Consider the following 23,726-nt stretch of genomic DNA (forward strand, 5'->3'; position numbering starts at 1 on the left):
CACACCATTGTCCATGTCCATGGGTCATGAGTATATGTTCTTCCTTTGGCTACTCCATTCCCTAGGCTGTACTTTACATCCCCATGACTATTCTGTACCTATCTATTTGTACTTCTTAATCCCTCCGCCTATTTTCATCCATCTCCCAAACCCCACTCCCATCTGGCAGCCATCAAACAATCTCTGTATCTATGATTCTTTTTGTTCTGCTTATTTACTTTGGTTGTAATTTATTTTGGTACTTAATATTAAAGACATCTACAAAAAACACAGACTTAAAAAGAATATATGAATGGCATGCTTAAATCTAAAACCTTATTATCACTTAATAAGTGTGCTGGAAAAAGTTAATGTAGGAGGTCCACAGCTGCCATCAGAAATGCTGGCTTGTGCCCTGTCTGGTGTGGTTCAGTTGGTTGAGTGTCCTTCTGTATACCAAAAGGTTGTGGGTTTAGTTCCCAGTCAGGGCACATGCCTGGGTTGCGGGTTCAGGCCCCGAAGGGGTGCGTGCAAGAGACAACTGATTGAGGTTTCTCTCTCATATGGATTATTCTCTCCCTCTCTTTCTCCCTCCCTTTCCCTCTCTCTAGAATCAATATAAGAAAAAAAAAAAAAAAAAAAAAAGGAAATGCTGGCTTGCAAGACTGGCTCTTGGCTAGTGTCTGAGAACATAGAATGTTTGTATGTTCTAGGGAAAGAGTGCCAACTCTTAACCAATAAAGGTGACTCGTGCCTTGACTATTTATACAACATGGTTTACACTGAACACTTGCTTTCCTTCTAGGAATCTGGAATTTTGGTGTGTACTATGCAGAGGGTGCCTACACAACCAACCCCACAATAAAACCTTGGACATTGAGTCTCTAATGAATTTCCTTGGTAGGCATTACTTCAAACCTGGGGGTAGTCTCAGGTACTTCCATAACATTAGGCCATTTCATTGAGCAGAAAAATGTGCTTCTGTGTCACTCAATATGCCCTAAACATAAACCAGTCCACACAACCAACCCTATTTTAATGTAACCCCTTGCCATTCCCTAATACGGTGTGACGTGTGTTAGCCAGAAATGATAGTTTAAAGATTTTTATTTTTTAATCCTCACCCGGGGACATGTTTATTAATTTTAGAGAGAGAAAGAGAGAGAAACCTTGACAGGTTGCCTCCTATACGCTTCCCGCCAGGAGATCAAACCTGCAACCTATGTATGCGCCCTGACCAGGGATCAAACCTAGAACCTTTTGTTTGACAGGACAACACTCCAACCTACTGAGCCATCTAGCCAGGGCAAGAAATAGTAGTTTATGTCATAAAACCTATGTGAGTATTATTTAGAAAACCTCCACTTATACCTGATGCCTTTAAATTATAAACCACAGATAGTATGGCTGAACCAAATCATAGTGGACACATGCAAATGTTAGAATGAGAAAGCAATCCAGTCGGTGTGATTTAAAATGTTGTCTACATTCCACCTTCTGCCACTACCTTTTTCTAATACAGCTCAGAAAATTCTGTGTAGGTATTTATTCAAAGTTATTTCCTTATATTTGTATGCCTTTACTATGCTTTTATACACCTCTTCAAGGTATAAACTACTACTAATAATAAATAAATGCAGGTATTATACAAATCTGACTGATTTAATTCAGAAACTTTGGAAAGTTCTACTAAAAAAAAACCTTCTGGACAAATTCCACATTAGTGTTCCCAAGTCAATAGACTTTGCTAATGTTCAGGTTGTGAAGCACCACAGAAAATGTACACTTACCAAAATGGCTAAGAACTGAGGCCTGGGTAGCTGAGGGCTTGAGGTCCCAAGAAGAAGTGGTTGTGGGAGGATTCGTACTACTCTGTTGTGAACTTGGGGTGGTGGTAAATTGGCCCAAACTTGAAGGTTTCAACTGGTCCAAAATCTGGGAGCTGGTGATGTTTGCCATTTTTGAAGATGTAAGCTCTCCAAATCCTGAACCAAGGACGGATGACTTTAAAGGGAAAGAAAACAGAAATCCTAAACAATACAGAATTTCTAACCCAGGCTTTAAAACATGCCCAGAATTTCAAAAAATATGATCCAGAACATCTGAATTTAGTTAAGACTCATATGAGTAAATACGACATGAAAATATCACTATGCAACAAGATCTGACTAAATAAATCCTGCAAGACTTCCTGATTTTGATTCTGTAGATTATAAGAAAGATATTTTTAAAAAGTGATGTCACAAAATTACAAACAAAATAATATTTTTTTAAACTAAGGAGGAATGTTATGAATTAAATGACAAAAAAAGCTTTTAAAACAAAAACACAGTGGTTTTTTGTTTTTGTTTTTTTTTAATGTGTGGAACAGTAATCACCTTTAATGATTAGAATAAGTTTGGTCACAAAAAAGGTCAGCCATGAGCAAGATTAAATGCAGGTCAGAGCACGCACTTTAAAAACTTAGCACTCCAAAATCAGACACAGGAGGTATCTGTGTATTGAGTAAATAGCCTTGACACTGTTGTGTTTACTTCAAGTTGTTTAGATGAGTAAGAACACCAAACACGTTCCACAAGCAAGCATACAAAAGACAGTGTTACACCTCCCCTATCTATCCTGTCAAGTCAGATACAAAGACCTCAGGAAAATTAAAGCCTATGACTAGAGAACATAATGGCAGATCAACTACATTTTTACAATACCAAAATCATTCAGTTTCTGAAAAAACAAGTACTTGATCAAAAATAACTTTCAAAACCACCTAAAAGGTCAAAAACAGAAGTGTTTGCATTCCCTCAAGAAGCGAGATCTAGAAAAGTTGAAATAATTATTTGTTATCAATATCCTAGTTGTTTTAAGGACATCCAAATCCTCCAATGTGAGCAAAGCTTTAGGTTGTGAGCTGTTATTACACATCAATCATCGAATCTGCTCCTATTAGAACAGCTGTGCTAACATTACTTATCACAGTCTAGATTCTTGGCTCTGGCTACCCATCAAACCTCTCTTTCGTTGCTACAAATCTGCCAAAACACAGCTCAAGCCCACTTGTTCAATGAAGGCTTCTCTGATGATGCATCTACTCTTCATCTTTCCCTGCCTAATCTCTATTGTGCACCAAATAATTTTATAAAATGCACTCTGTGTGCGCTTTACAACACAATGAAATCCCTGCCTAGTGCCAGCAAAGGATTTCTCAATTCCACCAACACATTTCAATCAACTTTAAAAATGTGTGAATTGGTACACATGTGTGCATGTACTCACATACACACAAACACAAGTGCCCAATTTCCAATGCCACTCTGGCATTATTTTATTATCATCATTATTGTTGTTATTTACTGAAGTTCCCTATTGATTATAAAAGCACAGTAGGGTTGAGAACTACTGCTCTATCTAATACATTATACAAGCAATTCTTACCAGTCTCTCAAGGTGTTGTTCATGACAAAAACGACACACCTGAAGGTCCCTGTAAACAAACAAACAAACCTCACGTCCTACCTAAGCTCTCAATGGCCTGGCTAAGCACGTCAGCAAGGACATGACATTGGTAGCAGATGGAAAGGTAGAGGAAAGGGCACGATGGCTCAATCAAAACTGAGTGGTAGGTACTATTTTGCCCTCTCAAAGCAGAGAGGGCACTATGGCTTGGGCTCTCCCACTTGAAGCACTGACGTCCTCTCATGCATAATCATCAATGACACTAAAAATGCCACATACATTCCAAACCAGATATACTTGGCACAACATGACTGTACAGAGGAAAGACAGCAAGGAAAAGTCAGCATATTCAATTCTACATTTTATTAGGGTACAGCAAATGACTCTGAGTCAGGTAAAAGGAAAAGATTGCATCATATTCATAACAAATTGTTTCTCCCCTGTAGATTTCAGGTAAAACACAGCAAAAATGAACCGAAATAAATATCATTAGTGAAAGCTGTGGATCTATTTTATGGTCCTTCCAAGCTCCCCTCTGGCGACTCCTAACTGCCTACAGTTGGATAGAGACTTCACTTCCCCATGCTGCAGGTACATTCTTTTACGCTCTATGCTTTTAGCTCTTCTCCTTCCATCAGCCTAGCTTCAAACCCTTCACTAAAAATTCCTTAAGTTCTTTCTGACGGGAGCTTAATTTTCATGAGGAGTCAAGAGTTATATATGCAGCAGCAGCAGATGACACTGTTTCAAGGAAAGCACATCCAAATTACGAGGGTCCTTACCACATAGTGTGGCCTCTTAAGAAAAGCGTGCTAAGTTTATGGAATAACAAAATAAAAAAAAATACAAAAAAAATGTAAGCACCTAGGCAGACTTTGAAAGAACGGTTGTTGCATGATTTTAGCAAGACAATATTGACAAACATTTATATTTACGTAAATTGGAAAATAAAACTTTTAACACCTTAAGTAGAGAGACAGAATTTGAAACAAAATCCAAGAAAAAAATAATCAATAAGAAGGATGCCTGAGTGATTATGACTGAAAAGATTTCAACTTCAAAAAGAAATATTTTTGCCCTTGCCAGTATGGCTAGTAGGTTGGGCATCCTACCACAAAGCAAAGAGTCACCAGTTCGATTCCTGGTCGGGGCACATGCCTCAGTTGCAGGCCATGTGAGAGGCAATTGATGTTTCTCTTCCTCTCTTTCTCCCCATCTCTCTCTAAATAAAGTCTTAAAAAAAAGGAAATACTTTTATCTTTGCCCAGAAAACTCAGAGTAGCTGAATTCCACATGGAATCATCAGATATGTGCTTGGAAATGAATACATCATTGTTTTCTGGACTGAGATGTGCTGTAGAAATTCTATATTTAGAAAATAGTTATAAGGCATGTGTCGTTCTAGTATACATTTGCTCATGGTAGATTCCTTACAATCCCACACTGAAATAAAAGTGAGTTACCAGACTCTGAGGAGAATAGGAGTTGACAGCAGTGGAGCTGCCAGTCCCTGGTGCCATCTGATTGTTGTGCTGAGAATTTGTGAAGACAAGGGCTTGGCCAAAGCCCTGCTGTTGGGAAGTTTCAAAGGAGTTGACTTCTGAGACTTGATTGGAAGGAACGGGCTTCTGGAGCAAGGCTACCAGATCAATGCTAAGCAGACAAAAAGCAAATGAGGAACAAGTCATAAACAAATCTTACCAACAAATGGATTTGAGAAGTGAATCAATATAAAGTAAATTCATGACAAAAATTACTTAAGTGAGGAAAACCTTTGGAAATTGAAGTTTAGGGGGCGCCAAAAGGAAGCACATCAATCACACACACACACACACACACACACACACACAAAAAGCATATGATGCCACAGAGACTGAGGCAGGGCTTTGCAGAGGAGAAAAACAAAAGGTGCATTGTGGTATTTCCACAGAAATGGAACAGTGACAACTCATTTGAAAATCTACAGCAATTGAGTAAACTTAAATCATTTTCTAAAGTTTGGTTTCTTTCCTTTAGGATATTTTCTCCTTTTAGTTCTTAGAACCAGTGTCTCAAACTTTCCTAAAGGAGAGTGAATCCATGTTTTGGGGGAATGAGGACTACTGCCATAGTAGACCAAGCAATTTCACATTTATCATAAATATTCCTGTAAGTTCTGTTTTCTATCCAATTATATATTTTGGTTCATATAAATCTCATATAATTTTCTCCCTTAGACATTCAATAAAGAATGCACAACATATTAACAAATACTCTGTTATCTACAACTCTTGTGAGGCCCCAGAAACATAGATATTCCAATTTGAGAATCAAGGCCTAAAAACCTGAAAGAATGAGGAAGAAATGATCTCCAGATATATTTACTACCTGATATATGAGTGAGCTACTAACTCTTCTCCACAGGACCTGCAAGGGGGACAGAATTACCTAAGGTGGTAATTTGCTCCATTAAAATCTTTCAAAGGCCCGTTTCCAGTCAGTTCTCCTAACTGAAACTTCCACAAGGTAAGATAGATTCTAAGAGGGGAAACAATTCAAGACACACTCCTGATACAGAGCAAAGTTCCTGGGCATGAGTTCCTCTACCCATACACTACCACTCTGACTTTCCCATAACCAGGTTGAAGTCCCAAACTAGTATTTTGGATCCCAAGGTAATGTTCTGGCTTGTGGGATACTTCAGGAATACAAACCCAGGATAATTATGTTACATATGATTCATCCCAAACAAGTTGTATTACTATAAAAACAGAGCAAGTTCTATTCCAAAAGATTGATGAGGTATATGCATAAAAAAATACTACACCAATGTCTTCTGAAAAATAACCATAAAAGAGTCCACTCATATTTCTTAAAAGATGAAAACGATCCTATCAAATTCACTGAGTAATGAATACAATGAAGAAGTTATATCCATTTAACAAGAAATTCTTAGCAATTCACAAAACAATATACTGCAAAACATAACTTTGATCATTTTTATTTCCCTGCAACAAACTCTTATAACCATATCATTCAGCATGAGACTGAGCATGTTAGATTCAAAATTGTCTTCTCAGATGTGATATATATCAAGGCTTTTATCCTTCTGGGTCACTGCATTTTGAAAGTATGATCAAAAGTTTTTAGAGTTATTATAAAAACTAGGATGAAATTCAGTTTCGTACAAATTCTAACAACATTTCTATTACTCCCCAAGCTCTCTCCTTTTCTGTAATCTATGAACTACTGGATTAAAACTAGTAGAACCCATAAAAAATAAGTTTGTACCAGCCTGAGAAGATCTAAATAAAAAGTATTATATGAAGAACCCAAAGGATAGTTGTATTAAGTTCATCTGTCAAAAAATATGTTTACAAAAGTAAAAAAGAACCATTACATCAGTTAACCATAATCTCTGCCACAAGTGATAACAAAACATAAATACAACTGCTATTTTAATCAATCAGTAGATACAACCTATCAGGAAATGATGGAGGCTCTGTCAACTCACCAACTAGGTTTGGGATAAAACAAAATCTAAGACGGAAAGGGAAAACAACAAAGAGTCAAGAAAAGATAAAAATAAAAGAGACCTAATAACCAAAACAATTTTCCTGAGGTAAAAAATTTTAATTATAATAAACAAAAAAATGGCAAAAAGTGTTTACCTTTGTCCAGGTGTGACATGATTCTCTGTTGGAACAGATGAGGCAGTGAAAACTTTTGTTTCAGAAAGCTGTATGAAAGGAATGAAAAAATCTTATTTTATATAACACATAAAACCAAAAATGTATCAAGTTCCTAACAATTTTTAGTCACCAAGTAGTCTTATTACAGTTCACCCAAAAGGTAGTCTAAAGGAAAGAAAATACACAGGTGATCATGACAAGTAATTGTCTTAAAGTGAAGGTAATTTGAGATTGATAAGCCCATAATAAGGACTTCAGGGAACAACACAGTGAAGTAAAATCAGACCAGGGTTCTAGTCCCAGTCTCACTATTTGACATTATAGAAAATGAGAATACCAATAAAACCACTACCAATGTCACCATTAAAACCAATAAGGAATAAGGTGATTTGAAAAGGCAAAATAATTTATGTTTTCTTTTCCCAAAGATAGAGATGGCTTTAGTGTTTTTTATTAGTTATCTTTTTTAAGTAATAAGTTTCCTTGCTGTTTTTAAAAAATAATTTTATAGAGGTATAAAATATACAATAAACTGCAAATATTCAACCTGAAATATTAAATGAGTTTTGTCACATGTAGTTCCATGAACCCAGCACCAAATCAAGACAGTGAATATGCCTAATTACCCTCAAAGTTTGCTACTGTCCCCGAGTAATCAATCCCTCCCACCACTCATCTTCATGCCCAGGCAACAACCAATCTACTTTCTGTCACTGCAGATTAGGCTGTATTTTCTGAAATTTTAAGTGGAATTTTATAATATGCAATTTTTTTTTTTTGCTTCTTTCACTCAATATAATTACTCTGAGATTCATGCATACTGTTTTTTTTTTTTAATGCATATTGTTTTAATGCACTTTTAAGGCACACAGGATAAAATTTTTTGAAACCTCAACTGACATTATTGATAGGTAGGCTCTGTCTTATATTTTCAAAGTGGGGCGTGGGCTTTAAAGGTTAATAAATGTTGATTCAATAAGGTAAGAAACTAACGATAATGCTATTCAAAGACTGTTATAATTCTTATCATTTCTAAAGGTCTCAGAACTCTGACACGCTGTATAAAATCAGAATTCCTCAGACATTAATACTCAGGCAGACGCAGAGCAGACAGTAAGAAGTGCTGAACTGATTAGTGTTTCAACAAGAAGGGCTTAATGATGAATGAACCCTGTTCCAAGGTAGTATCTTAAGAGTCCCAAGTAATCAATTTTTGCCTTCAAGAATCTTAAATGTTAAATAGAGTTAAGACAGAGAAGAAATAAAGTAGTAATTCCTTTTTTCAATGAAAAACAATGACAGAGTAGATCTAAAGTCTTCAAAATATTAAGTTCAAGGTAAATAAGAACCACAGAGATCACTGACATCTATCTAACCCTGGTACAATACAGAAAACTGAATTGCTTCCTACTTCCCGTTTTTGGAGAAAAAAAAAATCCTCACCCAAGACCATTTTTTTTTCATTACTTTGAGAGAAAGAGAGAGAAACATTAACTGGCTGCCTTTTTTGTATGCACCCCCAACAGGGATTGAGCCTGCAACCTCGCCTCTGCCCTGAAAAGGAATCAAACCTGCAACCTTTTGATCAATGGAAGGATACTTGAATCAGCTGAGCCACACTGGCCAGGGCTTCTTTGCTTTTTTAAAGAAAAGGAAGGGGGAGGGAAAGGTGAATAAGTTATCGTTCTAAGTTCCAGAAGAAATTTAGGATTTGCATTTTAGATTACTCACCTTTCAATCACCATAACTGTGTATCACCTCAGAAAACTTTCAGAATTAAAAAAATAACTCCTGAGAAAAGAAGACAGCCAAATTCTCTATGCTAATTCTTTCCAGGAATTATAAATTACATTGTGATAAAGTGTAACCAGGCAGCATGGGGTCTGGCTGCTTGTCCTATGTATACATATAACACAAAGATTTGTGGGGAAAGAAATAGGTTTTTATTACAGGGTGCCCAATTTGAGGGGGCTGGTAGAATTCCTGCCACCTTTCCAACCAATGGGGGCTCATGTTGCATAATGGGGCAGAAGAGTTGAATCACACATGCTCTTTATAAGCTCCCTTCTGCTGAGTCACAAACTGCTGGTCTGCCTCGGGCAATCTCCCTCCTCCAGCAACCCCTCTGCTTTTAATCTTCATTTCCTCCTTGGGGATTTTCTCCCCACACCCTGCTATCTTAGTGATCTGGCCTGATCACTCTGTTACAAAAATATGGTCTGTACAGCAGAATATTAATATTTCTGTATGTGTGTACATCTGAACTACAGAAAAACCCCCATGAGTTAGGCAGGCCAATTATGACGCTCATAATATCAATAAAATCAGGAGGCTTGAAGAAAAGAAAGAAAACAGAAGGCTCAGAAAGATGCCTCATCCACTGTCAGCAGGTCAACCCAGGTAGGTTTGAATACATTCCTTTTGCCTTCTAATCCCCTGCAGATTTCCTAACTTGCCTATGACCCAGACAACAGGCAACGGGATGTTATGTTAAGCCTAAAACAGTTTTTTTCCTCCCAACAAACCCTTAGCAAAAATTCTAGTAACACAAGACATTTTAAAGTAAGATGGGTATGTTAGAAATCAGCCCTCTGACACCCTGGCCGGGTAGTTCAGGTAGTCAGAGCATCACCCTGATAATGCCAAGGTGGCAGGTTCAATCCCTGGTCAGGGCACATATAAGAATCAACTGGAGGAGGCAATTCCTAGGGGCTCTTCTGGGTGACTGAGAGTCTCCATTCCCACCTCCTTCCCCCTTCCCACCTCTCCTTTCCCCTTCTTCCTTTCTCCTATGGGTCCTCAAGGTAGACGGGGAGTTTTCCTCTTACTCTAATCCCTTTTCCTCCCTTCCCTGAAAAAAAGAAAAGAAGAAAAGAAAAAAAAAAAAAAAAAAAAAAGAAAATAAAAAGAATCAACCAATAAACACATAAATAAGTGAAACATCAAATTGATGTCTTGACTGTCTCTCTCCCGCTAAAATCAATTAAAAAAGGAAAGAAAAAAAGAAGCCTGCTGACTTTTTCTTATCACTGATATCACGAAGTATGGACACAAGTCCTGACTGGTGTGGCTCAGTGGGTTGGGCGCTGTCTTGCCAACAGAAAGGTCACTGGTTTGACTTGCAGTGAGGGCACATGCGTGGGCTGTGGGCCAGGTTCCCAATTGGGGGCAGGGAAGAGGCAACCTATTAGTGTTTCTCTTGCACATTGATGTTTCTCTCCCTCTCTTTTCTCCCTCTTTCCTCACCCCCCAAAAATAAATAAAATCTTTAAAAGAAAAAATAAGAAAATATATCCTATATCTAAATTCCAACCAAAGTAGCATATCTAGTCTCCTCCTTCTTCATGCCCTACCCAGCTCACTTCCTAAGAAGCCAAATATAGTACTGCTAAAAAACAACAAGAAAAAACCAGCGTCAGTGGTTTCATGTTAAATAAAAACACCATTTAAATATTTTTGAATAAAAAATAGGACAGGGGAAAAATAATCTAAAACAAATTAAAAACCATTTCCAAAATCTCTATGTCTGAATTGATTTATGTGATTTTGAAGTTCAATACTTAAAACCACTTTTATTCTCTCCCTCGCAATGTCTACTGTAATTCTCTATCAGTAAATATCTCTCTTCTGGACCTTGAGAGATGGTATAAAATATGATATAAAGCTAGGTCAGTTCAGTTATTTTTCCTTTTTTGAATTAAATATTGTTTTAATCAAAGAACATCTTACGCTGAACCCAAAATTTAAAGATCAACACTACCCAAAAGCTTGTGTAGTACACTCAAATTGGCTGTGGAATAAATGAATACCAAAAACAGAGACAGTCTAGTTGGAAGAAGAAGAATCTGAATAAGTCATTCTGGTTGTAAGGCCAGAACAACTTATTCAGATTAATTTTAACTGTGACCCAAACATAGACTCCTCCCTTTAATAAAAGTATTATAAAGAATAATTAATAGTTCACAGGCCAGGGCCACAGCATAAGTTGGTTATCAGAGTGAACCAAAACGAACAGACTAAAAAATTATTTCAGTCCAATTTAACACCCAGTAGTTTTTAATTAGACTTTAAAACCAAATTTCTTAAAAATTTCAAATAAACAACTTTCATCTGCTAAAAGAAAAAAAAAAAAAAAAAAGGGAAGCAGGGTAATCATAGACTTCTGAAAAGGAGCCATGAACAGCCAGCCATAAGATATCTCAGGCTTTCATCAAAGTACACATGGCCCCAACCATCAACCAGAAGAAAGATGGGTCTGATCTGGTACTAAACACTTACATCTTCAGTCCAGTCTTCTGTTGTCCACTCTTCCACAGAATTCTTCCAGGCCCCTGTTGACAACAATCACAACGTATACCCCAAGGTCAAATATTGTTTTATTCTATATGATTCTCTATTGTGTACTGCACAAGACATATCAGGTATCTCATTAGCAATGTAATCTATAATACAAAAACTATGAGGCTCTTAATCTACTTTCAATAAAATTCAATCATGTTTCAAATGCAACTTAGCTAGGTACTATCCACGTACACTCAAAGCAATGTATAAAACTGATTCTGCTTCAGTGTAGATGATATCCAGACAATTCTGCCATGAGTAAGAAAGTATGCATAGAAGTCCTGACTGGTGTGGTTCAGTGTACTGGGCATTGTCCTACAAACCAAAAGGCTGCTGGTTCAATTCCCAGTGAGGGTACATGCGTGGGTTGCAGGCCAGGTCCCAAACTGAGGGTGTGCGAGAAGCAACTGATCAATGTTTCTCTCCCTCTCTTTCTCCCTCCCTTCCCCGCTCTAACAATAAATAGAATCTTCAAAAAATAAAAGTATGGGCACAACACAAATATATACACTAAACAATGAGATCACTCCTTATATATAAAGTTAAAACACAGAACAAATTTCAATAAAGGCAGGTCTGCCTTGAACCCTTTCAGGTGGTGGCCGAATTATCATACTAGGGGGAACGCCTCCCTGCCCCCCAAATCCAGAATTTATAAAAAATTGTGTATTTATTCTTACATGTTTAAACTTCAGTCACCTTTAAAGTATGCTCCATTTGATGCAATACACCTATCGAGAGGTTTTTTCCACTACTCAAAATATTTTGTGAACTTGTCAATTCTGATACCTTTTAGTGCTTCTGCCATATTTTGTTTCACCTCTTTCACACTGGCAAAATATCTCCCTTTTCAGGACTTTTTTCACCGGGGAAACAAAAAGGTCATCTGGGGCAAGATCAGGTGATCAGGGAGGGTGGGGCACAGAGCTCATCCCATTTTCGGTCAAAAACTGCTGAACACTCAGCACGATGTGAGCAGGTACGCTTTGTAAATCACCCATCATGAAATGGGCAAACACACTGAAAGAGTCTTCAAAAGAATTCACTGAGGTCGAATGCAGCCTCCTACTACAATATGCCAGCTGGTACACTGATACAGATGGGTTCCAGGAACACTCACCTAGCAGAGGAAGCCTGTACTACAAGGGGTCCACCCTCCTGATACAGATGGATTCCTAGAATGCTTACGTAGTGGAGGACAGCTGTACTACAATGGGCCCGCCCTCCAGAAGATAATTTTGCTTTTTTGGGGGGTACACCCTCATATTTCCATAAACATCCTTTTTATACGGTATTGGCTCCACTCTACGGTTTCCTAATGGGTCCCCAGCAAAGCTCAGTATTACACCTACTGATATGAAGTCTGGTGATATAACTCCTGAAGAGCAGATACAGAGGATGTGCTCAAACAGTTCTTAAAGAATAATCATCTAGAAGATCCTGTCAATATGGCAGCGCAAGCAGACGTGGTTTGCCTCTTTGCACAACCACATCAAAATTACAATGAAAATACAGAACAACCATCAGCCAGAACCATCAGAAATCTAGTTGAATAGAAGTCTGACAACTACAGAATTAAAGAAACCACATCCATCTGGATGGGTAGGAGGGGTGCAGACATGGAACGGGCTGTTCTCTCACTCACATGTGGAGGATAAATATCCTGGAGGGATATCTCAGGAGTCAGGAGTCCTAGTCCCACACCAGGCCCCCCAGACCAGGGTTCCAGTGCCAGGAAGATAAGTCCCCACAGCTTCTGGCTGCAAAAACCAGCGAAGATTGAGTTGGTGGAACAAACTGCTAGAGCCCCAAACAATTCATCTTAAAGAACCCACACAAGGACCTACCTACTCAGACTCACTCCCTCTAAGCCCCAGCACTGGGGTAGCAGCTTGAAAGACACCAGTGGTACACAGGGAGGAACTGAAGTGTCTGGAGTCAAGGTGAGCAGAGGCCGTTGTCTTTTCTAAACCCTCCCGGCACAGAGCTGAAAAGCTGGTGCCATGTCTGAGACTCCATCAGTGTGGCTAACTCTGTTTGACCTGCCTTGGAGATCCCCAGAGACTCCGCCCCAGCCACCCAATTTAGGTGCCCATCCAAGCTGCTTTTCCATATGAATGACTGGTCTTGGCTCATTCTTCACAACAACCTAAATCCTATCAAACAAGCAACATCTGGCCTCATTGAGCCCCAGGCCTGGCACTAGCAACAGCCAGCCTAGATGCACAACTTGACCTCACCTGAGAATCTCAAAGCCCAGCACAAGTAGCAGCCATCTCAGATTGTTTTATAGCTCAGTCTGGCTGGCGACATGCAAAACATAGGTGGGGGCTGACTTCCCTGCACCACTTGGGAAACCCCAGGGCCAGTTCACCCACCCAGTAGACAGCTACAGACCACATCAGAGCACCACCACTCCCACCCCTGCCTGCACAGCTGATCCTCCACAGATGAAGGAGGTTGGTGGTTAGTGGTCACAGCCAATACACGCAGCTGACTGGCCTGGGTAAATCCCCATCATTGATCTGCCAACAGCAACCAAAGCTCAACTACAAGAGGAAGCTGTACTCAGCCCACATGAAGGGCGCACCCTGAGCACCCAGCTTAGGTGACAGGGGAGGCTGTGCTACTGGACTCCACAGGACACCTGCTACATTAGGTCACACTACCAAGACAAGGAGTCACAGCAGCTCTATCTAATACATAGAAACAAATACAGGGAGGCTGCTAAAATGAGGAGACAAAGAAACATGGCCCAAATGAAAGAACAGATCAAGACTCCAGAAAAAGAACTAATAAGCAAAAGGGAGATAAGCAATTTAACACATGCACAATTCTAAACACTGGTTATAAGGATGCTCAAGGAATTTAGTGAGGACCTCAACAGCATAAAAAAGATCCAGTCAGAAATGAAGGATACACTAATTGAAATGGAAAAGACAAAACAAAACAATTCACAGGGAAACAAGAGTAGAGTGGATGAAGCCGAGACTCCAAATAAAGGAAGAAGTGAAGGTTATAGAAAGTAAAATAAAGAAAAATACACAGGGAACCAACAGTGATTGGAAAGAAGCAGGGATTCAAATGAATGATTTGGAATAAAAGGAAGAAAAAACATTCACATGGAACAAAAAGAAGAAACAAGAATTGGAAAAAAATGAGGAGAGGATTAGGAACCTCTGGGACAACTTTAAATATATCAACATCTGAATCACAGGGGTGCCAGAAGGAGAAGAGAAACAGCAAGAAATTAAAAACTTATTTGAAAAAATAATGAAAGAAAACTTCCCTAATTTGGCAAAAAAAATGGGCATGCAAGTCCAGGAAGCACAGGGAGTCCCAAACAAGTTGGACCTGAAGAGGACCACATCAAGACACATAATTAAAATGCCAAAGGTTAAAGAGAAGGAATCTTAAAAGCAGCAAGAGAAAAGCAGAGCATTTTCTTCAAAGGAGTTCCCATAAGACTGTCATCTGATTTCTCAAAGGAAACTTTGCAGTCAAGAAGGAACTGGCAAAAAGTATTCAATGTGATGAAAAGCAAGGACTACCACCAAGATAACTACCCAGCAAAGCTATAATTTAGAATATAAGGGCACATAAAGTACTTCCCAGACAAGGTAAAGCTAAAGGAGTTCATCATCACCAAGCCCTTATTATGTGAAATGTTAAAGGGACTTATTTAAGAAAAAGAAGATCAAAACTATGACCATTAAAATGAAAACAAACACAACTATAAACAACTGAATCTAAAAAACAAAAACAACCTAAGCAAACAACCAGAACAGGGACAGAATCATAGGTATGGGAATCATTTGGAGGGTTATCAGCGGAGAGGTGGAAGGGGGAGAAATGGGGTAATGGTGCAGAAATCAAGAAGTATAATCGGTAGGAATAAAATAGACAGGGGGGATGTTGAGAACAGTACGGAAAGGGTGAAGCTAAAGTACTTACATGAACAGATCTAGGATGTGAACTAAGCAGGGAGGGGCTGCTGGAGGGAAAAGGGGGTACTGGGCAGAGGCAGGGAAAGGGAAAAAAATTGGGACAATGTAACAGCATAATCAATATACTTAAAAAATTAACAACAAAAAAAGAACAATTAAGTGATTTAAAGAAAAAAAAGTTCAGAATGCTTACTTTTGTACTTAAGAGATCCTGTGTTAAGTATAGGTCCATTATTTAAAAACATACATGCAAACACACAGAGAAAATGGTTTCAAAAGAAAATACAGCCCTGGCTGGTGTGGCTCAATGGATTGAGTGCCAGCCTGTGAACCGAAGGGTTGCCAGTTCCCTTCCCAGTCAGGGCACATGCCTGGGTTGCAGGCCAGGCAGGGGGTATGTAAGAGGCAACCACATATTGAGGTTTCTCTCCCTTTCTCCTTCCCCTCTCTCTAAAAATAAATACAATCTTTAAAAGACAGGAAGGAAGGAAGGAAGGAAGGAAGGAAGGAAGGAAGGAAGGAAGGGAGGAAGGGAGGAAGGGAGGAAGGGAGGAAGGGAGGAAGGGAGGAAGGGAGGAAGGGAGGAAGGGAGGAAGGGAGGGAGGGAGGGAGGGAGGGAGGGAGGGAGGGAGATACACCAAAATATTTACTATAACCACCCTCAGGAAGTGGAATTGTGGAAGTTTTCAGTTTCTTCAATGGGAAGAAATTAGTTGAGCATCTGACCTTCAATGAGGTTTGTGTGTGAAAAGAAGAAAGAGAAGAGAGGAAGGGGTACATTCCTGACAGAAAAAAGGCAAGTGACCAGATCTAATTTCCTGGGAATCATGTCAATAACTGAATAACCAACCACCTCATAAGTAAACCAATAGTATTACCTAGGAAGAGGGTCCTTTTTAGAATGCTTTCAACAGGATGTCCCTAATTTTGGATTGGTATGGCTAACAAATGTAGAGCCTATGGATTTAGGGAACATGGCTCCTGGTAAATTAGCACCTAAGATGTAGGTATAAAAGGGGAATGTTTCAAACCTGAAAACACGAGAGAAACCTAGGCATATCAATTAGAGACCTCATCTATTATTGTAGATCACAGGGCAAATGCATTACAGGAAGGAAGAACACGGGTAGATACATTCCCTGCTCTTCTGTGCTTTTGGATTACATATATCCTTTTAACCCTTGAACAATGCATATAAGTGGACTTGTGCAGTTCAAACTCACGTAGTTCAACAGCCAAGTGAATTTTCAACCCATAGTTGTGAATCTGCATATGTGGAGGGTGGTTGGCACCCCAACCCTGTGTTGTTCAAGGGTCAACTGTAACAGCCCTGGTGGGTAGTAGCTAAGTTGGTTAGAGCGTCATCCTCATATACCAAGGTTGCAAGTTTGATCCCTGGTCAGGGCACATACAAGAATCAACCAATGAATGCATAAATAAGTGGAACAACAAATCAATGTTTCTCTTTCTCCTTTTGAGGTTTTGCTTCCTGGCAATTGTCATCAATTTGGCTCAAATAAACTCATAATTTTTTTTTTAAAGGGAGGAAATGCTCCCCTCCCTTCCTCCCTTCAAAAATAAAAAAGAAAGAAAGAAAGAAAGAAAGAAAGAAAGAAAGAAAGAAAGAAAGAAAGAAAGAAAGGCAGGGGGGTCAACTGTAATAGTTGAGACTAAGTAAAGATTTCAATACTCAGACTGGCAATCTGATCCTGTGTTGGCTCACTCATCATATCTTTAAGTGATTTCCATAATCTCTCCAGAAATGTCATAAAATTTTATAACATCTCTTTGAATTAAAGTATTTTCTTTAATAAAAGTAGAAAGAATTAATAGTGAAAAAACACAAGGTGAAATTAGTCCCTGTTGGAAATAAGTAATGGAACCTTGTCTCTAGGATCCTGTACAGGCCTCTTACCACAATCTACACGGAGCTAATGAATGTAAGGTAAACCATTCGCCTCCTCTTCACTCTTATCTTCTTTCTACAACGTAACTTTCTTTCAAGTACTAATAGTCTCCTTCCAGTCTTTTCTCCTATATATGTAGTTTTAAAAGCTCACAGCTGGATGAACTTCAAAGATGGCCAGTAAACAGCGTTCTTGGTGCCACCTCCATCCAAACTACACTATGCTCATGTTGTCAAATTTATCACAGAAGACATTACTCTAAAGACTGACAAATTCTAGAAAAAGTTTAAGTTTGACCGAAGGAGTTTTAGAAACACTCTAATCAAGAAATTGAAAACCATTTCAAAGCCTCAATAATCATTCCTAAAAATTTCATGTTTGAGTAGAAAATGAAGAAAGTTGCTAACTTTTCTTATCAACATTTTAAAGATTTTTAAAGTATATTTATTGATTATGCTATTACAGTTACCCCAATTTTTCTCCCTTTGCCCTCCTCCACCTGGTACCCCCTTTCCCTCCAGTAATCCACCCCCTTAGTTCATGTCCATGGAATAAATAAGATTTCAATAATATCAAGTCTCCCAATTCATAAGCATTGAATAATCTGTTGGGGGGTCTTGCTTTGATTTTTGTCATCATGTTTCATAACTTCCAACATAACAAATCCTGCACATACTTTGTCAGACTTACACCTAAATATTTCATGTTTTTGTGCTATTATAAATGGTACTGGGCTTTTTTATTAAATTCCAATTAGTAATTGTCCACTGCTTGTACAGAAACACAGTGTCTTGATTTTAATGGTTTCTACACAACTATATGCATTTGTTGGAATTCACTTATACCTCTTTAAAAGGGTAAATATTATTGTATATAAAATATATCTCAATAAACCTCATTTTTTATAACAGTGGGAACAATTTAGATGTGGTGGACTATCATGTACTAATAAATCCAGCCCTAGCTGTTGTGGCTCAGTGGATTGAGCCTCAGCTTGAGAACTGACAGGTCACTGGTTTGATTCCCAGTCAGTGCACAGGCCTAGGTTGCGGGCTAGGTCCTCAGTTGGGGGCATGTGAGAGGAAACCAATCAATGTTTCTCTCCCTCTCCCTCTCTCTAAAATTAAATAAATAAAATCTTTTTTTTTAAGTCCAAGGAGCAAGTCAGTAAAAACTAAGCTTCACAACAGTAAGACTTGAAATATATAAAAATAATATATCCTTTATTTTTTATTGAATCTCAATTTTATATTTTAGTATGAGAATATGTATGTTTTCATAGGTAGAAGTCTTATCATCTTGCGTATCGTTAGACTTCTTCGTAAGCATGTGGTGTTTCTTGAGGCTACCAAGTTTTTTTCCATTTTCTCTTTGTTAATGGTTTGTAGAAATGTTTACTGAACTTCTATCTAGCACTTTTTAAAACTCCCACATTAATTTCAATAATTCATCTATAGATTCTTTTATATCATCCAAAATGACAGGTTTTTTTCCTTCCTTTCCACCCCTCTGACTTTTCTTCTTTATTCCTTATTGCAATGGTTAAAACCTCTGGTATAGTAGTGATAGAGAGTATGTCCTTTTATCTTGTTCCAGAAGAAAAACATTCAACGTATCACCATTAACTGTAATGTTTACAGTGGTAAGTTTTGCAGATGTCCTTTATTTGATTAAGGAAGTTTCCTTGTATTCCAGATTTGTCTGGCTTTTTAAAAAATCAGAATGGTTCTGGCCTGGTGGCCAAGTTGGTTGGAGCTTCACCCCATGCACTAAAAGGCTGCATGTTCGATCCCCAGTTGAGGTGCATACGAGAGGCACCCAATCAATGCTTCTCTTTCACATGAATGTTTCACTCACTCTCTCCCTTCCTCTCTAAAATCAATAAATATATCCTCAGGTGAAGATTTTTTTAAACATCAAGATGAATGTAGGGTTTTGTCAAATGCTTTCCTTATTGAAATTATGTGAATTTTCTCCTTTATTAAAGGAATGCATAAAACTCATTTTTGTTGAGACAGAACTTACACAGCATAAAATTCACCCTTTTAAAGTATTCGGTTGGGTAGTTTTTAGTATATTCACAAGTTGTGCAACCTTTATGACAATCTATTCCAGAATATTTTCATCATTCCAAAAAGTAATCTTGAATTCATTAGTAGTGAGTACCTATCATTCCCAAAGGTTCCCGGCTCTCAGCAACCACCAATCTACTTTTTGTCTCTACGTATTTGCTTAATCTGGACACTTCACATGAATGAAATCATACAATATAAAATATATAGTCCTTTATCACCTGATTCTGTCACTCAGCGTAATATTTTCAAAGTGCATCTATGCCGCAGCATGTATCAGTACTTCATTCTTTTTATATGGCAAAATGATTATTCCATTGTATGGATAACAGACATTTTACTTATCCACTGAAAGACATTTGGTTTCTATTTTTTAGCTATTATGAGTTAGGCTTCTATGAACATTTGTGTGAACCTAAGTCTTCTATTATACTGAATATATATCTAAGAATTGATTGATTTTTAAATGTTAAACAATTTTGAATACCAGGTATAAATTTAACATGGCTATGATGTATATTATCCTCTAACTTCATGAATTCTGTTTTCTAGTATTTTGGTTTAAGATTTTATATCAGAGGGATGGGGCAGTGGAGAGCAACAGGGGGAAAATTGGGAAAACTAACAGAATAAAAAATAATTTTAAAAAAGGATTTTACATCTGTGTTAAGAGTGAGATTAATTTCAAATGTTAGTACAAAGTGTATTGACATAAAGTATGTGCCTGTAACTATAATTATAATTTATATCAATATTTCTTTTCTCATTCCTACAACCAGTTATTTGTTTCTTCTTCTTTTGATCAGTCTCACAACTCTATCAATTTACCTAGTCTTTTCAAATTATCATTTATAACTTTTGATCATCTCTACAGTATCTTCGATTTCTAGTTCATTGGCTGTACTTCTGTGATGCACTGTCTTATTTTTTTTACCAGAGTTGATGTTATATAGGAGTGCCAAGGTATGTCTTTATAAATACAATCACTGTACTTATTATCATGAACAAATCCTCCAAAGACCTCTCTTAAATAAAAATGCCCAATTAACAAATACCTGCCTGTGAATTTCAGGAAAGAAATAATCCCAAAATAGCAGGATACAGAAAAACCTGCAAGAGCAATTGCTGCCCCAAACCCATTAATCATCTAACACTTTACCTGACCAAATTCTAGTGTCTACCATTAAGAATGTAAGTACTTCTGGTCAAGATGGAGGTGTAAACAGACACAACTAAGAAGAAATACAACTACCTCAAAACTAGAAACAACCAGAAGTTCCAGAAAGTCAAACTGCATGGAAGTCCAGTAAACAAAGACACAAAGAAGAAATACTCATCCAGACAGGTAGGAGGGACAGAGCTGGGGTGGAGAGGATGCTGTGTGGTGGTGGCAGCAGCGGCAGCAGCAGCAGGCCGGCAGAAAATGCAGTCACATTTTTAAAAAGTCAAGAGGGACACCTGGGGAGCTTTCCCAGCTCCTCACCGGACACCACAGTTCACGATCCCAGCACCAGGGAAAATCAAGCCTCATTGCTTCTGACTGTGAAGACCAGTGGGGGCTGGGGTGGAAGAAGAAACTGTTGGTCTCTCAGCAGAGTCCACTTGTTTAAAGGGACCCCACGGTCCTAGAATGTCCCCAGACCCACACACCCTGGGAACGAAGGCCAGGGCAGCAGCTACAGGGGCGCCAGTCCCATACAGAAGTGGGAGAAGTACCTAAAAAAGGGGCAAATGCTGGGCAGGCGACATTGTTCCCTCTCAGACCCCTCCCCCACATACAGCACCACAACATGGTGAAACAGGTCGCCCTGTACTGACGAATCCCTAAGGCTCCACCCCTTACAACGTAACAGCAGAGACAGCTCTACAAGGGACGCGGAGGCACACAAACACAGGAGCCTGTCAGAATGAGGAGACAGAAAAGCATGGCCCAAAAGAGGGAACGGATCAAGGTTCCAGTGGGAGAACTAATCGACAAGGAGATAGCCAACCTCACAGATGAGGAGACAAACAACCTAACAGACGCAGAATTCAAAACACTGGTGATAAAGATGCTCACAGGCTTAACAGATATGCTTCAGTATGGCAAACGCATAAGAGAAAAAAAAGTGAAGGCTCTGCTAAGTGAAACGAAGGAAAATCCACACAAAACCAATGGTGAAGGGAAGAAAACTGGGGTTCAAATCAATGATTTGGAACATAAGGAAGAAAAAAACAGTCCAGAATGAGGAAGCAAGAACTGAAAAAAATGAGAAAAACTCTTCAAATTTTGCAAAGGAAATGGTCTGGGAAGCACGGAGGGTTCCAGGCCAGCTGGACCCAGAGGGGATCACACAGGGATGAATCATGATTGTGATGCCAAAGGTGAAAGATAAAGAGTTCTGGGAGCAGCAAGAGAGAGGCAGAGAGTTGCCTATAGGGGAATGCCTATAGGACTGTCAGCTGATTTCTAAGAGGACACTTTGCAGGCAGGAAGGAACTGGCAAGCAGTATTCAATATGATGAAAAGCAACCTGCAACCAGGATTGCTATCCAGCAAGGCTATCATACGGAATGGAAGGTTAGATGAAATGCTTCCCAGACAAGGTAAAGCTAAAGGAGTTCATCATCACTGAGCCATTATTATGTGAGATGTCAAAGGGACTTACTTAAGAAAAAGAAGATCAAAACTGTGAACAATAAAATGACAACAAACTCACAACTATCAACAACTGAATCTAAAAAATAAAAACAAAATCCAACTAAGCAAACCAGAATAAGAACAGAATCATAGGTATGGGGATCATTTGGAGGGTTATCAGCTGGGACCGGGGAGGGGGAGAAATGGGGATATGGTGCAGGGATTAAGAAGCATAATTGGTTGGTACAAAATAGACAGGGGGATGTTAAGAATAATATAGGAGAAGGTGAAGCCAAAGAACTTATATGCACGACCCATGGACATGAACTAAGGGGTGTGGGATTGCTGGAGGGAAGGGGAGTACTGGGCAGAGGGGAGCAAAGGGGGAAAAAATTGTAACTACTGTAACAACATAATCAATAAAATATACTAAAAAAAAAAAAAAAGGATGGTAAGTACTTTCAGTAACAAGTCTTTTCCTAAGAAATTCTATAAATCCCAGACACGCTGAGAAGGGGTAACCAGACTTATCAGAGGGATCACTTTGTAAGTTATCTACTTGTTGAACCACTATGCTGTACACCTAAAACTAATATAATACTGAATGTTGACTGTAACTGAAAATAAAATTTAATAAAATAAAAATCCCTGACACACTGAGTTTTGAGTGTGGATTTGTGCTGACTTACACAGGCTGATTACCACCGTTTCCTCAGACTACAGAAAGGAAAAAAAAATCAAATGCCTTATCATAAATGAGATTTGTAAGTGAGACTTTGGAGGTGTAAGAACAAGCTAACAGTAGTCTCAGAGGCAGGACAGCAGGCTGTTTTTCATTATTCTCCATCAGCACACTTTGATGTAATCTTTGTATGCATAGTAACTCAAACATTTAAAACACATCTGTGATAAGAATAGACACTTACCACTTCCCTCATCTGCACCATTCTGAGCAGCTTCCCAAACTACTGGTTTTGTCCCACACCCATCTATAGATGGGGAATCTGAATACTCTGCAGGATTAAATGTCCTGGGGTTTGAAATAAAGAATAAAGGCAAATGAAGCAGTCACCAAAGTCACAAAATTAACTGCACATCATCTTCCCCAGAATACTCCCTGTCCCTTCTAAGAGCCACTATAAGAAGCTTCACATTTCTTCTACTATTTAGTTACAGCTAATTCCTTTGGCCATTTGGATACTGATCTTCTGAAAAGCAAAACTGTCTAGGGTCCTTCCACACACTCTTATACAATAAGATACCCCTATTTCCCTAAATTGCTGTCCTCTGCATCCTAAAATAAAGGTGTGGATATATAATCATTCTAGGCAGCATGAAGGCTCTATGGAAAGCTCCCATGAAAACTAAACCCAGACTTAAACAGCAACAAGTCTTTTCTTTCAAAGCCAGAATTCAAGTTTGGCTTTGAACCTTTTACAACCAGTTGTATATGATCCTCTTTGTAGAGAAACAATAGGTATAAATGTTTTTAACAAGAAACAAAAATGTTTTGTTCAGTACCCTTTTTTTTTGTTCATCCTAAACACCCATGACTCAGAGGTCTAACTAGAGCCAAATTAAATACTATCTCTGAAATTTTTACAACAGAATTTTCTTCCATGCTTAATTGAGATACTAATACTTTTTAATCACAAAAGAATAGTTTTGAAAGTAAACAGCAAAATCCACAGAACAGTTTAAAACTACTGGGCTGGGCACACATGTTTAAGCACTTGCTC

At 38.5% G+C, this 23,726-nt stretch overlaps 1 protein-coding gene and 1 non-coding gene across 7 annotated transcripts in view; both read right to left on the minus strand.

The window, feature by feature from the left end:
- Nucleotides 1-23,726, minus strand: part of UBAP2 (ubiquitin associated protein 2) — a 123,103-nt gene that overhangs the window by 23,969 nt on the left and 75,408 nt on the right. For 3 of the 6 annotated variants that reach the window (XM_090274290.1, XM_090274285.1, XM_090274284.1), the window contains 5 exons: nucleotides 22,914-23,017; nucleotides 11,379-11,431; nucleotides 7,080-7,147; nucleotides 4,893-5,082; nucleotides 1,770-1,983 (listed from right to left, as the gene is read on the minus strand). In XM_090274290.1, coding sequence (XP_090130416.1) covers nucleotides 1,770-1,983; nucleotides 4,893-5,082; nucleotides 7,080-7,147; nucleotides 11,379-11,431; nucleotides 22,914-23,017 — 629 coding nt within the window. The remainder of the gene's footprint in view (nucleotides 1-1,769; nucleotides 1,984-4,892; nucleotides 5,083-7,079; nucleotides 7,148-11,378; nucleotides 11,432-22,913; nucleotides 23,018-23,726) is intronic. The other 3 variants (XM_090274288.1, XM_090274287.1, XM_090274289.1) reach the window with 1 other exon arrangement.
- On the minus strand, nucleotides 4,692-4,774 carry LOC150013311 (small nucleolar RNA SNORD121A). The gene has a single exon (XR_016510948.1). It is a non-coding gene; the product is annotated as a small nucleolar RNA SNORD121A (small nucleolar RNA).

The sequence above is a fragment of the Furipterus horrens genome, unplaced genomic scaffold (genome assembly GCF_987537825.1).
Source record: "Furipterus horrens unplaced genomic scaffold, mFurHor1.1.pri manual_scaffold_4, whole genome shotgun sequence".
NCBI classification, from domain to species: domain Eukaryota; kingdom Metazoa; phylum Chordata; class Mammalia; order Chiroptera; family Furipteridae; genus Furipterus; species Furipterus horrens.